Raw genomic sequence first — 16,051 nt, 5'->3', positions numbered from 1 at the left:
GTAGCTTGAAAGCTTAATCTTTGTCTGAATTGGGAAGACAGAGTTGGAGGCAGAAGGTGGGGGTTGGGGGGGGAGAGTGAGAGAGAGAGAGAGAGAGAGAGAGAGAGAGAGAGAGAGAGAGAGAGAGAGAGAAGAAAGAGAGAGGGGAGACAGTGTGTGTTTTTAATGGACTAGAGCACATACTTTTCAGGTAGGAGGCCCAGGTTTTATCACAGGCCTTAAATGGTCCCTTAAACACTGCCAGATGTAGTTCATAAGCACCACTGGGTGTGGGCAAAGAAAATAATTTGGAGGAGTGGGGCATGAGGTGTTGGAGAGACCCTGGGGTTTAGGAGTGAAGCAACCCAATGACATCCTCTTTAATGAGTTGGTCCAGTTAGGTAGCTGGAGCCTCACAAACATTTTGCAAGTTGGCTCTCCTCATTTTTATTTGTAGTCTAAATGTTTCTGAATGTATGTAGAAAGGAAATAAGACCTGCATTTTGCTTTCTTCATTCACTGAAAAAGAAAGATTTATTTTTAGCTTTTGGTGGGGGTGAGGAAAAGGTCACTCCATAATCAGTCATGCTCAGGGGCTGCTTTTGACTTTGAGCTCATGAGTGACCTCTGGGGGTGTTCAGGGGACATATGCACATCCAACCAAAGCAAAAGCCTTACTTGCCTCTATTATCTTTCCATCCCAAGAAGCAAGGAGGAAGCCCTCTAATGTGTCACTGTTCTCGTGGAGAGAACCAACACTAATGTATAGTCACTGGGAAGAACATTTCCTTGTTTCTACCCACCATGAACTTTCACTTCTTGCCTTGGTCTCAGCTCTAGGAGCAAGTAATGTGGTGAATACCCAGAGACTCACCTGCTCCCTGATGCCTTCCCACAAGCACATCTGCTCCGGCCATGCAGCCCATTCCAAGGATGCAAACAACGATGCCAATGAAGTGCACAGCCTTGTACCGGATCAACAGGAAGAACCAGGACAGCAAAATCACCACCGGGATGACAAAACAGTCCAGGAGCTATTGGGAGAAAGGTAAAGAACAAAATGAGGTTCAAGGGGGAGGTTTCCAAAAAATGAAATGGAGAACTGAACTCTTTGGAAAGGGTGCTTGGTTCCTTTGACTCTCAATTTCTGTGTAGACCCAGAATGACGCAATTAAAACAAAATCTGGAACAAACACAAATTAACTTTACAAAAACACCTCCCAAGCTTAAAAGGGGAGAAGGCCAAAGGGCAAGAGCAACTGGTGAGGAAGATTCTTCTGCCTCTGGAACAGACAGCTCTATCTCACTCTTCCTTAGTACCTTGGCTGCCTTAACCTTAGTACCTCATGGAGAGGGCCAGGGGGATACTGAAGTATTTTAGATGGTCACACTCTTTAATGTATTTATATGGAAATGGGAGGTGTAGGGGACAGAGATCTTAGAATTTATTTCTTTGTATGGTTTTTTTGGGGGCCATACCTTGCAGTGCTCAGAAGTTGATTGTGGTGATTCTTGGACGGCTGTTACAGAATTGAGACTCTAGCATACAAAGCAGATGTTTCAGCCCTTTGGTCTATCACTGGGCCTTCATATTGTTTTTATTCCTTGTTACAGTTTAGACAGAAGTTAAACTTGATTTTCCCCAGACAACTGTTTACTTATTACAAGTTACTTTAGTTTATTCTAGACATTCTAATTTAAAAGAAGAAGAAAAAAAACCTTCTCTAAATATATGTACAAACATAAGTTCAAAATTTAAAATAATTTCAAGACTTTAAAAGAGAGCATTAACAACTATAGAAACAAAACCACTTTGATTTTACTCCCTGTATATTTTGTACAAATAGTGGGATTTCATCTGCCATGGTATTGGTTGATGAAATCTACCAATTGTAGATTTGGTAAAGTTTTCCCTAATTATGTAACAAGAAAACATAAGACTTCTGTGCCAAGAGTCAGATCTGAATTTTAGTGCCAGATTGATTTGATCTTTTATTAGAGAAAAATGGCCTGGGTCAAGTCACAAAAACCGGAAGCTTCAGTTTCATGCTGGTAGAACAAAATGACTCTCACCATTTGTCCCCAAAGGATATTTGGAGCTCAGAAATAAAACATGCAGAAGTGCTTATGAAGTATGAATTATGAAGGCCTTCAATGCCAGCCTTTAGTCCTGCTTTCAAAGACACTATCTGGGGTCCATAGAAATGGCTCAGTTTTTACCAATTTGGTTAGAGGCTGCAACTAACAGCTACATCATCTAAGGCAAGGGCTCTGATATCACACAGGACTTTAAAATACATATATTTTGGGATTACGGTGATAGTACCACAATTGCCTTGCACAAGATCAACTTAGTTTCAATTCTCAGCATCTCATATGGTTCTCCTCATGTGGTATCACCAGTAATGATGCCTCAGCTTAGAGCCAGAAGTAAGTCTTGAGCATAATCAGGTGTGGCCCCCAAACGAAAACAAACACAAAATCCACATGTCAAATTAGAAACTAAGCATCTTCCCCCCCCCCACTTCTCACTACAGCTCCTCTGAAATAATTCTAAATAGTCACCCCCTATATCTATATATGAGGCAGTGGTACCTAATTCTCCTTTACTCCCATCGCCTACATCCTAACTACATCTAATTCTGTCAGTTACATTTAACTCTCTCAAATCTACTTACTCCTACCACCTGCATTGTTACCAGCATTGTTACCAACCTCTCCTATTTGGTTCTTGGAACAAATACTTTCTTCTTCATTCAAGCATCTCTTCCTACACTTCACCATAATTTTTTAAAATTTTCTGGATCAATTTATTTTACCAGTTGTTGGCTGTGATTCACTGTCCCTTTATTCCTTCTGTTTTGAGTAATTTTTATTGAGTAAATATAATATTGTTTCTTTATTTGTCCTTTGTTCTTGGAAATGGGTTGGTTTAGGTTTTTTAAAATTTATTTTTTAATGGATCACCGTGGGGTACAGTTACAGACTTACAATTTTCTTTGCTTATGTTTAAGTCATACAGTGATCAAGTGCCCATTCCTCCACAAGTGCCCATGCCAGTTCTCCACCACCAATACTCCCAGTATTCCTCCCATCCCCCAATCCCCACCCCCACCGTCTCTGTGACCAGCTCATTCCCTTTTACTCTCTCTCCTTTAGGGTGTTGTGGTCCGCAATGCAAGTATTGAATGGCCATCATGTTCGGTCTATAGTTTACTTTTGGCACACATTTCCCATCCCTAGTGGGCCCTCTAAACACCCTTTACGTGGTGGTTCCTTCTCTATCTGAGCTGCCTTTTCCCCCAGCATGTCAGGCCAGCTTCCAAGCCTGGAGCAAACCTCCTGGTATTTATCTCTACTATCCTTGGTGTTAGTCTCCCATTCTGTTACTTTATATTCCACAAATGAGTGCAATCTTTCTATGTCTGTCCCTCTCTTTTTGACTCATTTCTCTTAACATGATACTTTCCATGTGGATACACTTATATGCAAATTTCATGACTTCATCTTTTCTAACAGCTACATAGTATTCCATTGTGTTTTATGTACCAAAATTTCTTTAATCAGTCATCTGTTCTCAGGCACTCAGGTTTTTTCCAGATTCTGGCAGTGCTGCAATGAACAGTACTGCAATGAATATACAAAGATACAAGTGCAGATGCCATTTCTACTATACTTTTTTTCCTTGCTTTTTGTGTCACATCCGGTGGTGCTCAGGGGTTACTCCTGGCTCATGCACTCAGGAATTACTCCTGGCGGTGATCAGGGGACTATACGGGATGCTGGAAATCGAACCCGTGTCGGCCACGTGCAAGGCAAACACCCTACCCACTGTGCTATTGCTCCAGCTCCCTCTACTATACTTTTTTGCATCTCTGGGATATATTCCCAGAAGTGGTATTGCTGGGTCAAACGGGAGCTCAATTTCTAATTTTTTGAGAAGTGTCCATACTGTTTTCCAAAAGGGCTGAACCAGTTGGTCACCATAATTTTTATATTCCTTGAATTCTTCTTCTGTATCAGGTCAGCATTGCCTCCTTGACAAAACCTTCCTATTCCAGGCTACACAGGGCCTCCTTAATTCCCTTATATTCCTCACTGCTCCTTTACAGTGTAAACTGCAATAGTACTTACTTAATATAGGATTATTGTATAATTGATGACTTTCCCATTTGACAATCCACAAGTTCAGAACTATACTCTTGGCAGCTTAAATTCTGGTAAGCTCACTAAAAATATCCAGTGAGTATTGAATAAATACATAGAGGTTTAATATATAAAGTTCATATATATACACATATATATATATATTTGTTTTGTGCCACACCCAGCTGGGTTCATGGCTTACTCCTGGTTCTACCTCTGAGCTCAGGGATCACTCCTGACAGTGCTCAGGGGACTATTTGTGATGCCAAGGATCAAATTGAGACCAACTACATGCAAGGCAAGAGAATTAGCCCCTGTACTGTCACAAGGATTTTTAATAATTAGAAATATTCAAATTGGCAGTGGGTAGACAGAGAGATAGTACAGCAGTGGGTTACTTACCTGCACACAACCAACCTGGGTTCAATCCCCAGCATCTCATATGGTCTCTTGAGCCTGCTAGGAGTGATCCCTGAGTTGAGATAGGATAAGCCCTGAGCATCACTGGATGTGGTTGCCCCAAAATAAACCAAAATGAAATATCCAAATGTTGTCTCTAAGTGTGTGTGTGTGTTTCTGGTATCAGAAATCAAACCAAGAGCCTCACACACACGAGGCATGTGCTATAACACTGGGCTTCATCCCATTCCCAAGAGTTCTTTTTTTAATTTATTTTTTTAATTTTAATTTTATCCCACAAGGAGCGATAGCACAGTGGGTAGGGCGTTTGCCTTGCACGCAGCCAACATGGCCGACCCGAGTTCGATTCCTCCGCCCCTCTCGGAGAGCCCGGCAAGCTACCGAGAGTATTCGATATGCCAGACACAGTAACAACAAAATCTCCAATGGAGACGTTACTGGGCCCGCTCGAGCAAATCGATGATCAATGGGAGGGCCTTTACTTACTTTACTTTTACTTTTTTAATTAAATAACCATGATTTATAAAGCTACTGATAGTTGAGTTTTAGGTGTACAATAATTCAAGATCAGTCCCACTACCAATGTCAGCTTCTCTCCACCAGTGTTTCCAGATTCCCTCACCACCCCAACCCCCACTCCATCCTTTCCTGTCAACTTGACAGGCACATTACAAAGTTTCAGTGGTTGCAGATTTTTCAGTTTTGTTGAGTCTGTTTTGGGTATATACCACATCACTGTTACAACTGAAACCCTAATGTTTCTTTACCCAATACTTCTCATTCTTTTCTTCTGCCCTTGATTTCCTTCCTTTTCTGTTCATCTCCTCTCTAAACACTGGGCTCCAGAATGATCTAGGCATCCCCCTTTACTATAATACATTTAAATATTTGTATATTCTCCAAGCATCCCTGACTGGTGGGGTAATTTTTTACATTGTAAAAAACTCATAGAATTCCTTAGAGATAGACTTTTTTGTGACCTGTGCAGACCCTCAAACTTTTTTTTTCTATGCATAGGTCTTCTCCTTCGCAAACTGGAAGAATTGAACCACAATTCCAAGTTATCCCCCAACAGCTGTGATGTGATAAGATGATGGAGAGCTGTGTGAATGCTAAGTGACACCATTAGCTGGAAACGGAGTCCAGAGGTCACCACACTCCTCAGGGGACTATGTGTAGGGGTGTTGGTTGGTAGCATTGTACTACAGCACAGTGGATTACTGCACAGTTAATTAGCAAGTTAATGATCCCACTTGTGGTAAAATGCTCTAAGGCAGGTTTTACAACTGGCCTCAAATGCCATTTCAGTATATTAGGAAATGTCAGGTTGCCAGTGAAAACTGTTCACTGGGCATAAAACAGTTGGTGTCTCATTTTAAAATCAGAAATGATTGAATCAATAGTTAAAATATTTTGCTGTGTTTTCCACAATTGGGATATCATTAGTTGGCTGGAAGCCCTCAGTCAGAGAAGCTGAAGGCCTCTATTCCTGAATAATTGAAAGCAAATGAAGCCATCATCCAATCTTTGGGGAGGATTGAAGTGAACCTACTTGGCTCTTGGTGTCATTAGAAACCTACAAATCACTTGAGACCTGGGATCTATTCCCTTAATGGATAGTTTAATAATTTAAAGAAATCTGTATTTGTAAATGTCAGAAAGCCTATGGGCAAGAAATAATTTTATGAAAACAAAAGAAGGGTCTATTACAAAGCCAGAATTTCTGGGACATGCTAGAGAATCCTGGTTGCTCATAAAGGAGAGATCTATAGTAGGAGGCTGAATAAAAGAATGAATGAATGAATGAATGAATGTATATGTACTTGATATCACTAATAGCAATGTCAGAAAGGACATTAGAACCAATCCATTTTGCTACTGGCATTTTAGGATGAACAATTCTTTATTGTACAAGACTGCCACATGTTCTCTTGCAGGACAGTTAGCTTTGCTGGGTCTTGACGACTTAAACAAAGCCCTTCTGTGCCTTTACAAAGGTGCCTCAGGGGCATTATTTCTCAGTTTTGAATCCCCACGATCCCTTTATTTAAAAGCTGGAGACTCAGAAGTTTCAAGAGACAAAACAATGACTCAAGGTCACTCAAATTGTTTGTTCTGTGACTATTTCTGTCATGATTTTCTTGGGAAAGAGTATTTTAATGGAGATCAATGGCAGGCATTACTACAGGTAAAAGTCTAAACACTACATCTGTAACCATAAAAACAGAAGCTATTTGATAACTGTTAATAATAAATGGGTTATTATTATTATTTTTAGTGGTTTTTGGCTCATCTTTCTCCTGTGGGCATATAACATAGAATAAACTGACAAAATAATTTTATAATTTTTTAGTAGATTAACTCCTTATGGGCTGGAGCGATAGCACAGCGGTAGGGTGTTTGCCTTGCACGCAGCCAACATGGCCGACCCGAGTTCGATTCCTCCACCCCTCTCGGAGAGCCCGGCAAGCTACCGAGAGTATTCGATATGCCAGACACAGTAACAACAAAGTCTCCAATGGAGACGTTACTGGGCCCGCTCGAGCAAATCGATGATCAACGGGAGGGCCTTTACTTTTTTTAACTCCTTATGAAGCAGTTTATAGAATAAAAAGGAAGTGAAACATGATGCTAAATTATTTCTACTGAAACTTTAAAAAAGAAAAAGAATAAAAAAGCCATCTAATTCAGTTAACCTGTTTTAACTCACTAACTTGTCTACCTTTCTTTTGCAGATTTGGCTTTCTTTGCATATATTTATCTATCCAAATGGAAATTATAAAATATCAATGGTCTCAAAATAAACAAGTCCATTATATTTTATAGTTTTCTTAAGCTTTGAAGAATTAAGAATATTGGATAGGGTCGAAGAAATGGTACAGCAGAGAAGACTCTTCTTTGCACACAGACTATCTGCATCCAATTCCTAACACTGAGTGGTCTCCACAACACTGCCAGGAGTGATCCCTGAGTCTGAGCCAGGAGTAAGCCCTGTGAACTGCTAATTGTGACCTAAAACAAACAAAGGATACTGAAAATAGTCTGGAAAGAAAAATATTCATGGGTGCCAGGGATGTGGGTTAAGTGGCACAGAACTAACTTTGTAGGCATGAGTCACAAGTTTGACACCTGGAACTGCCTCTTCTGTGGAGTTGATATTAATATCTATTGTCTGAAAAGCCATATCAGCACAAAAATTTTTGCTATCCTGTAACTTTTGGACCTTATTTGAACTCTAATTTTGGACACCAGAGGCTAATATTATAGCCCCAGTTGTGACACTAATTTGTTTTACTCCCAGACCCTCAATTTTCTTATCTGTAAAATGAGACTTAAACGAATTTTACTCCTTGGTGTCCTTAGTTCCCAGGGAAAACATGCAGGGAGCTCTAGATCCCAAGTTACTTGACTTCATTGAGGAGAGAACGTGTATGCACCAGTGAACCACATGCCTGTGGAGACCCTGGCACTGGAAAAGAAAACAAAAAATATATACCCCTATTTTTTCAAATGTAGGAGTACTGCTATTTATTCAGCCACTGATTAGCTGATTGAATTGGGCATGAACCCCCACCTTGCTTTTTTTCATAATTTTATTCATTTATTTTTCTTCTTATATTTATTTATTGAATCACTATGGGAAAAGTAACAAAGCTTTCAGGTTTAAGTCTCGGTCATACAATGATAAAACACCTTTCCCTTCACCAGTACTCATTTTTCACCACCAAGAACCCCAATATACCCCCCTCCCACCCCTTCCAATGCTTGTGAGGCAGATGATTTCTACTTAACTCTTCTCTACATTGATTACTTTCATTATTTTGACAAATGATGCACAATTATTGTTTAGAATTTCCCCCCAACAATCAGAATTGCTGAAAAGGCATTGTGAAATACTTTGTCTTCTATAGCTGGTTATGAGAATCATGTAATGTCGCGTGGCTGCTATTGCGGCCACAGGGATTTTGAATTTCTGCAAAGAGCCAGATAATTACGAGATTGGTTTCTGTGCATCTGGAGTTATGATTGTGCCAGAGAGTCGCTCATGGGGGGCAACTCATGCCCTCGGTAGAGCGTGAAGGACGTGCTGGTACCGCCCCCCTTACCATGAGACTGCAGTTGCCCCATCAACACCAGCTCATACCTGGCTTTTTAATAAGCTCTGAGGCGGTGGCCACCTTGCTGCTGGGTGGAAAAAAGGTGGAAGGGAGCAACACCCTATCCCTGCCAGGGAGGCATGGAGCCGTAGTTTAATGCATGGTCCATTCACTTTTCTGCCGCAAGCTGCCGGGCTCTGGATTAAGTCCTTTTGCCTCTGGAACCATGGATGTGCCAGAGAGTCGCTCGTGGGGGGCAACTCGTGACCTCAGTAGGGCGTGAAGGATGAGCCGGCACCATCCCCCTTCCTATGAGACTGCCGTCACCACTGGCTCATACCAGGCTTTCCTATAAGCTCTGAGGCAGCAGCCACTTTGCTGCGGGGGTGGGGGGGCAGAAGGGAGCAACACTCTTTCCCTGCCGGGGAGGCATGGCACCATAGTTTACCACATGGCCTATTCACTTTTCTGCAGCAAGCTGCCGGGCTCTGGACTAAGTCCTTTTGCCTCTGGAGCCATGACTGTGCTGGAGGGTCGCTTGTGGGAGGCAACTCATGACCATTGTAGGCATGAAGGATGAGCTTGTACCGTCCCCCTTCCCATGAGACTGCAGTTGCCCTGTCACTGCTGGCTCATATCTGGCTTTCCAAAAAGCTCTGAGGCGGTGGCCACCTTGCTGCTGGGGGCGAAAATGGTGGAAGGGAGCATCACCCTTTCCCTCCCAGGGAGGCATGGTGCCGTAGTTTAATGCACGATCCATTTACTTTTCTGCCACAAGATGCCGGGCTTGGATTAAGTCCTTTTGCCTCTGGAGCCATGGATGTGCCGGAGAGCTGCTTGTGGGGGGCAACTCGTGACCTCAGTAGGGAATGAAGGACAAGCCGTAAATCCCCAATTTTTGCTTAAAACTTTGTGATAGTTCTTTAAGGGACATATAACAATACCCATTTTACGGATAAGAAAACTGAGGGTCTAAGAGTAAAATAAATTAGTGTTACAAGTGGAGCTGTAATATTAGCCTCTGGTGTCCAAAATTAGAGTTCAAATAAGGTACAAAAAAGTTTTTGCTGACCTGGCTTTTCAAACAATAGATATCAATATCAAATTAAGAATTTTTAAGCTAAAATTATAATTTCTTTTAAAAATTAAAAAATATATATGACAGTCACTGAATCATTTAACTATTTGTTCTCTCTTTCTTTCTCTTCTCAGTTGCAGCAAATGCTTAATTCTCTCCGTCTATCTTTTTTTCTCTCATACACATACAGACACACAGACACACACAGATACAACCACATACACACACACACTCATTCCATTCCTGTTTGATAGTATTGGTTCAAGCTTCTCTTCCTTTCTTTGCTACTTCACTTACCAAGACTCCATGACCCTGTATCTGGCTTCAGACAACCAGGTGTATGAGTGTCCTTTCCCACCATGATAAGGTCCCACTACTCCTTTTTTTTAAAAAAAAAATGTAGTAGTACTGCTATTTATTCACTGTCACTGTTGTCACTGTTCTCCCGTTGTTGATAGATTTGCTCGAGCGGGCCCAGTAACGTCTCCATTGGAGACTTTGTTGTTACTGTGTTTGGCATATCAAATACATCACGGGTAGCTTGCCAGGCTCTGCTGTGTGGGCAAGATACTCTCAGTAGCTTGCCAGGCTCTCTGAGAGGGGCGGAGGAATCGAACTCGGGTCGGCTATGTTGGCTGCGTGCAAGGCAAATGCCCTACCGCTGTGCTATCGCTCCATTAAGCTGATTGAATTCTTCATGAACTCCACATTGATTTCAAAATTTTTTTTTAAAACTGGATATCCATGAGATTCAGGTAGAACAGTGGAGTCAAAGAGATGGGCCCTACAAAAACAGGATGAGAACACTATTCGGGTCTCCCAAAGAGGAATGGAAAGAGCTATGCTTGGAGTATCACACTTCACTCAAACGAGAGAAAGAATCTGGAGTTCTGACCTCCATTGATGGTGAAGAATCAGGGACACTTTCTCGTTTGCCAAGGTGTCGAAAATCAGATGGGCTGGACATGTAATGAGATTTGGAGATGACCGCTGAACTAGAGCCATTACCGAACTGGATTCCACAGGACATCAAAAGATCATGTGGCTGTTCACCTACAAGATGGTCAGACTGCTTCGTCAAGACCCTGAGTGACTCAGACTACAGTGCTCAGGCCAGGTTAATGTTCCCAGGAGAGTTGCCCTACAAGTCTCAATGTTATCTCTTATTGTGTCCATACAAAAATAGCTAGTATTGATATGCTGATAGTTATTGGACTGAGGAAAAGAAAAAATACACATTGGAGGTATTTTGCTCTTGGGCAGTCAGAAAGGGCTTTGGAATACCCCAGGTGGTGTTTTCTTTAAACCTGGTGGACCCTCAGGAAGGGCTTTCTTATGTTGATTTTGCTACCTGACTGGGTGCAGTGTAAGCCCAGATTGCAGGGAAGTTTGAGGCAAGAGAGCTGGAGAGAGGAGAGAGCAGGAAAGCAAGATGGAAGGCGGAGAGGCTCGCAAGGGGGAACATGTGTTTGAGAGAACCTGGGCCCTCCATAACATAAATTTCTTCTATGGGATAAACTTCCTTGTAATAAACTGCTACTAAGACAAAAATAAAACCCTGAACTATCGGTTTGAGGCTGTTCATGTTCCTAGAACGAGCAGACGCCTCTGGGCTACACTAGCATGCAACAGGGATGATTGGAGACGTTACTGGCACCCTCTCAAGCAAATCGAGGAGTAATGGTATGTCAAGTGATCAACTGATCCATGAGATAGACCATTAAAAAGCAGTTCATGATGGGTTTCAGTCATACTGTGATCCAGCACCCATCCCTGCACAGTGTACATTTCCCACCACCAGTGTCCCCTGTTTCCCCACCACCATTCCTCACCCTCTATCCTTCTACCCCCAGCATCCCTCTATGTGAGGCACTTTTCTTCTTGCTCTCTCTCTCTCCTTTTCCTTTTGTGCATTATAGTTTGAAATACAGGTACTAACAGGTCAGGGTGCTTGTTCAGAGCATTCGGTATTTTTATCAGGATGGTAAGGCTGGAGTAGCTTTTCAACTGGGTGGCAGCTTTGGGGTATGGATATGACTGCCGAGGCTTCTGGAAGTACAGGGAAGTGGGGGTAGGTAGCCCATCCCAACTCTGAGAACGCCTGTAGATTTCTGGCACAAAATCTGCATACCAGAATTTTCAGCAGATTATATCTTGCTGAGTTTCATCCTGAGACAGTGGAGTCAAACTGCCGGTATGGCAGCAATTTTGGATTGTGGAAGCAAGCAGCTGCCAGGGGCTCTGCTTGGGCGGGCACAGGACAACCTACTCCCCTTTGATTTACCCCAGCCTGTTCAGCCATGTGCAGGTCTAAGATTAACTGAGGCCTTTGATCTCTTTTGAGATTTATCTATGGGTCTCTGAAATAAGGCCAATAAAATGAGCTTGCATAGCTGAGCCGAAGGTGGTTTGTGGGTGTTTTGACCATTTAATTTCTTGGTGAGCCGAAGGTGGTTTGTGGGTGTTTTGACCATTTAATTTCTTGGTGGGCTGGAGCGATAGCACAGCGGGTGGGGCGTTCGCCTTACAAGCGGCCAACATGGCCGACCCGAGTTCGATTCCTCCGCCCCTCTCGGAGAGCCCAGAAAGCTACCGAGAGTATTCGATATGCCAGACACAGTAACAACAAAGTCTCCAATGGAGACGTTACTGGGCCCACTCGAGCAAATCGATGATCAACGGGAGGGCCTTTACCTTTACCTTTTAACTTTTAACTTCTTGGTAAACTGGGTCCCAAATTGTTGGGGTTCAGTCAAAGGAGCAGTGGCAATTTTGAGGTATCAGGAAGCCTGAAGGCACCATCAGGCTGCTGATGTACTCGCCCCACAGTTACAGGTTGACCTGCTGGCGACACCCTACCCCTTGTTACTAAAGTGCCTCATGGAGATTGACTTTTCCCGTGTGTCCATGACATCTGTTTTCACTGGACCTCCCAGAGCTTGTGGCTAAATGGAATGTTCGGTCCTTTTGACTTCACAATTGTAAAACAGATCTGCAGGGAAAGCATAGGCCCTACAGTAGCTGCGTGCTGCACACATTCCTTTCCCTTACAAACCCTCCCCAGCACGGCTTTCTGAAAGCCCAAAGCTGAGACATCCTGTTGGGAAGAAGGGCTATACAACTGGTAAACAAAAGTGTCAGGAGTGTGCGTGTCTGTGTGTGTGTGGGGGGGAGAAGCGTGATGTGTGTGTGTGTGTGTGTGTGTGTGTGTGTGTGTGTGTGTGTGTATGCGTAGAAGTAGCTTTAGGTAAGGAGATGCACAAGAAACGAAGATACATTGGAGAAATACTCAGGTGGCAAAATGAACTCTAGGTTTTTCATTTAAACCACTGTTGCTGGCATTAGTCACTGCTTTCCTCCTTCCCCATAGCTCTCAGCAGCCACCAGTTAATTTTGTTTCAATGGATTTGGCTATTTTGAGTATTTCAATATAAACTCGGGCCACACAATATTTGGCCTTTGTGACTTGCTTCTTTCCCTTAGCAGGATATCTTCTATTCTTCTTTGTTCTCCTCCAACCCCACAATCTGCCTGCCCACACCCAGAATTGCTTAGGGACTACTCCTGGCTTGGTATAGATTGCTGCTGGGAACTAAATCTGGGCCTCCTGCATATAAAGCATGTATCACAGTCCACTGAGGTATCTCTTCAGCCCTGGTTCATCTATATTGTGGTGTGCATCTTTTTATAACTGAATAATATTTCATTAAGTGGATAGGCTACATTTTATTTCCCTATTCCTCAGTTAATATACCTTTGTGTTGCTTCACTTTTCTGGCTATTATTGATGTAGGCAAGTAGACATGAAAGAATCCTCATGGCAATGGGATTCCTAGGATGTAATAAAACCAATAGCCCTGAAGCAGCAAAAAGCTCACCTGTGAGCATAGAAATCTGGCCTGATAAGACCTTCCTGATGCCAGTAATAGACTCAGAGAAGTCTGGTCACCACTGAGAGAAGTTTCAGCAGGAACAAAGGCCGAAAAAGGAATTTCAAAAAGGACCATTGACCACTCCCAAACCTATTCCGTTGGCAACCACATTAGCCAACTACTTTTATCTAGGTAGAAGCCTCACAAAGTAGCAGGTTGGAGAAGCCCTATAAAAGTCACATTGAACAAAGGAAGGACACGCATATGCTGCTTGAACCCGTATGCTGCTTGTGCCTACATGGCCGAGACGTGTGGTGCCTGAGCATATGTGTCTCCTGCATCTCCCCTCTTGAGATATGTACTGAGCACTCTCTGCCTCTGGAGAAGCCCACGGTCTCCCTTATACGTGTTTCTCTCTCTACCTTTGCTCTTTCACCTTCCCTTTATCCTTCCTAAAAGCCTTCAAATTGGGTAAGGCATTTGCCTTACACACAGCTGACCTGGGTCCGATTCTTCCGTCCCTCTCGGAGAGCCCGGGAAGCTACCAAGAGTATCTCACCAGCACAGCAAAGCCTGGCAAGCTACCCATGACGTATTCAATATGCCAAAAACAGTAACAAATCTCACAATTTGTTGTGAGATGTTACTGGTGCCCGCTTGAGCAGATCGATGAACAATCGGAGGACAGTGACAGTGATAGTGACTTGTCCACTCCAGAGATTCTTTTCTTCGCGATAGGACAAAGTATCTTGGAAACCGTGGGTAAGTCCTAGGACTGCCTTTTCTTTGCTGCAATGAACAATTCTTCATTCTAGCCTCAGTCCATGGCTCCCCAAGAGATCAGGTGGTAGGGATCAACTCCTGTGCTGGGAAGACACAGCAGATGTCAGCCACCTCATGGGGTCTGTGCTGTGTAGGGGAGCATTACAGATTTTATTGGTCCAAGCCTATTCATCTGGTCCCGGGTGGCAGAGGCAGATCAGGAGAAAGTGACTTGTCTCTCTTCCCCACCTCACACAAGCCACTTATGTGGGCCCACTGACTTCATTATGAAAAACCTCAATTCTATGAAGCAAGAAACTTGAGAACATATGAAGGGGAACATATGTTTTCACTTCTTTAGGTAGCTTTGGGGAAGTGGTATTGTTGTTATCTGGTAATTTTTTCAACTTTTTGAGGAACTGTCAAGTGGTTTTCTAAAGTGGCTGCACTGAATGACAGTAGGCTGACAATCCCACTAGCAATGTATAAAGGATCTAATATTTTTACAACCCTGTCAACATTTGTTATGATCTATTCTTTTGATTTTAGCTATTCTAGAGGGTGTAAAAGGGTATTTTGTTAAGATTTTAATTTGCAATTCATGTAATTTGCTGCCACAAGGATGAAACTGGAAGGTGTCATGCTGAGTGAAGTCTTTCAGAGGAGAGACAAATATAGAATGATCTCCCTCCTATGTGGAATTTAAAAAAGTACAGGGTGGTAGCAGGGGGATAGCAAAAGGTCAAGGGCAGTGAGTTTAAGATTTAGTCTACTGACCTGAACTTACTATGGCATGAGATACGGTGGAGTTGGCGGTGGAACCCTGAGTTAACAGTGGAGGGAAACAAACTCTGCTGGGGAACTGTGGGTTGGGACGTATCCTTGAAACCCTGTCATTGACAGTATTGTAAATTACAAATCACAATGACTAAAATTTGCATTTTTCTAATGACAGATGATACCACACATCTTCTAATCACCATTTCTTTGGTCTTCTCTGAAAAAATTCTATTCAAATACTTTGTCTATTTTAATCCGAAAATATTGATTCATAAAACAGTAGGTTTCAGGAATGCTTTTACACCCTTGCCACAAGTACTTTGCTTTACCGTGAAAGTGCCAAGCGCTTTCCTCCTCCATCTAAGGGCTTTCTCTATGATCTATGTCTTCTATCTTTGCCCCGTCTGCATTTGCTCATTTTAAATCTGGATACTTCTCAATATTTATTTAAAGTAGTGCTATAATTTTCCCCAGTTTTGAACCTTTTATTTATTTCAAGTACATAATTACAAATGATGCTTCAAAGGCCATACTTCATGTAAATCTCTGCCTTTTTCTATTGATGCTTCTTTAGGATAGAACCTTTAGCCAGGAAATTGCAAGGTTAAAGAGTATAAACTTTTAAAAATTCTTGCATATTGCCAATTATTGACCCAAAACCTAAGAATTTGAAAGCTATTTACTTGTCTAATTTTGGAGTATAAATATTCCAATCTTAGTGTATTTTTGCCAATGTGTGCATTATATTTTTAATACTTTATTCCAAATGTGATTATGTGATTACCAATGAAGGGAAAACAAACACAAAAAAAATCTCCAAAATACCAACATATTTATATTTATACTCTTTCTTTGGGGAAATATATATCTGGGCATTTTAAGGTCATTTCTACTGAAGTATTGATCTGGAATATTTT

The 16,051-nt window shown here is 42.2% G+C and overlaps 1 protein-coding gene across 1 annotated transcript in view; it reads right to left on the bottom strand.

Moving 5' to 3' along the window:
- The window catches only part of SLC35F1 (solute carrier family 35 member F1), a 532,726-nt gene that overhangs the window by 65,827 nt on the left and 450,848 nt on the right, over positions 1-16,051 (bottom strand). Inside the window, exon 4 of the mRNA XM_056125018.1 lies at positions 854-1,013. Coding sequence (XP_055980993.1) covers positions 854-1,013 — 160 coding nt within the window. The remainder of the gene's footprint in view (positions 1-853; positions 1,014-16,051) is intronic.

The sequence above is a fragment of the Sorex fumeus genome, unplaced genomic scaffold (assembly GCF_029834395.1).
Source record: "Sorex fumeus unplaced genomic scaffold, SorFum_2.1 ptg000054l, whole genome shotgun sequence".
Lineage (NCBI taxonomy): Eukaryota > Metazoa > Chordata > Mammalia > Eulipotyphla > Soricidae > Sorex > Sorex fumeus.
This window is presented reverse-complemented; position numbering and strand designations above follow the sequence as displayed.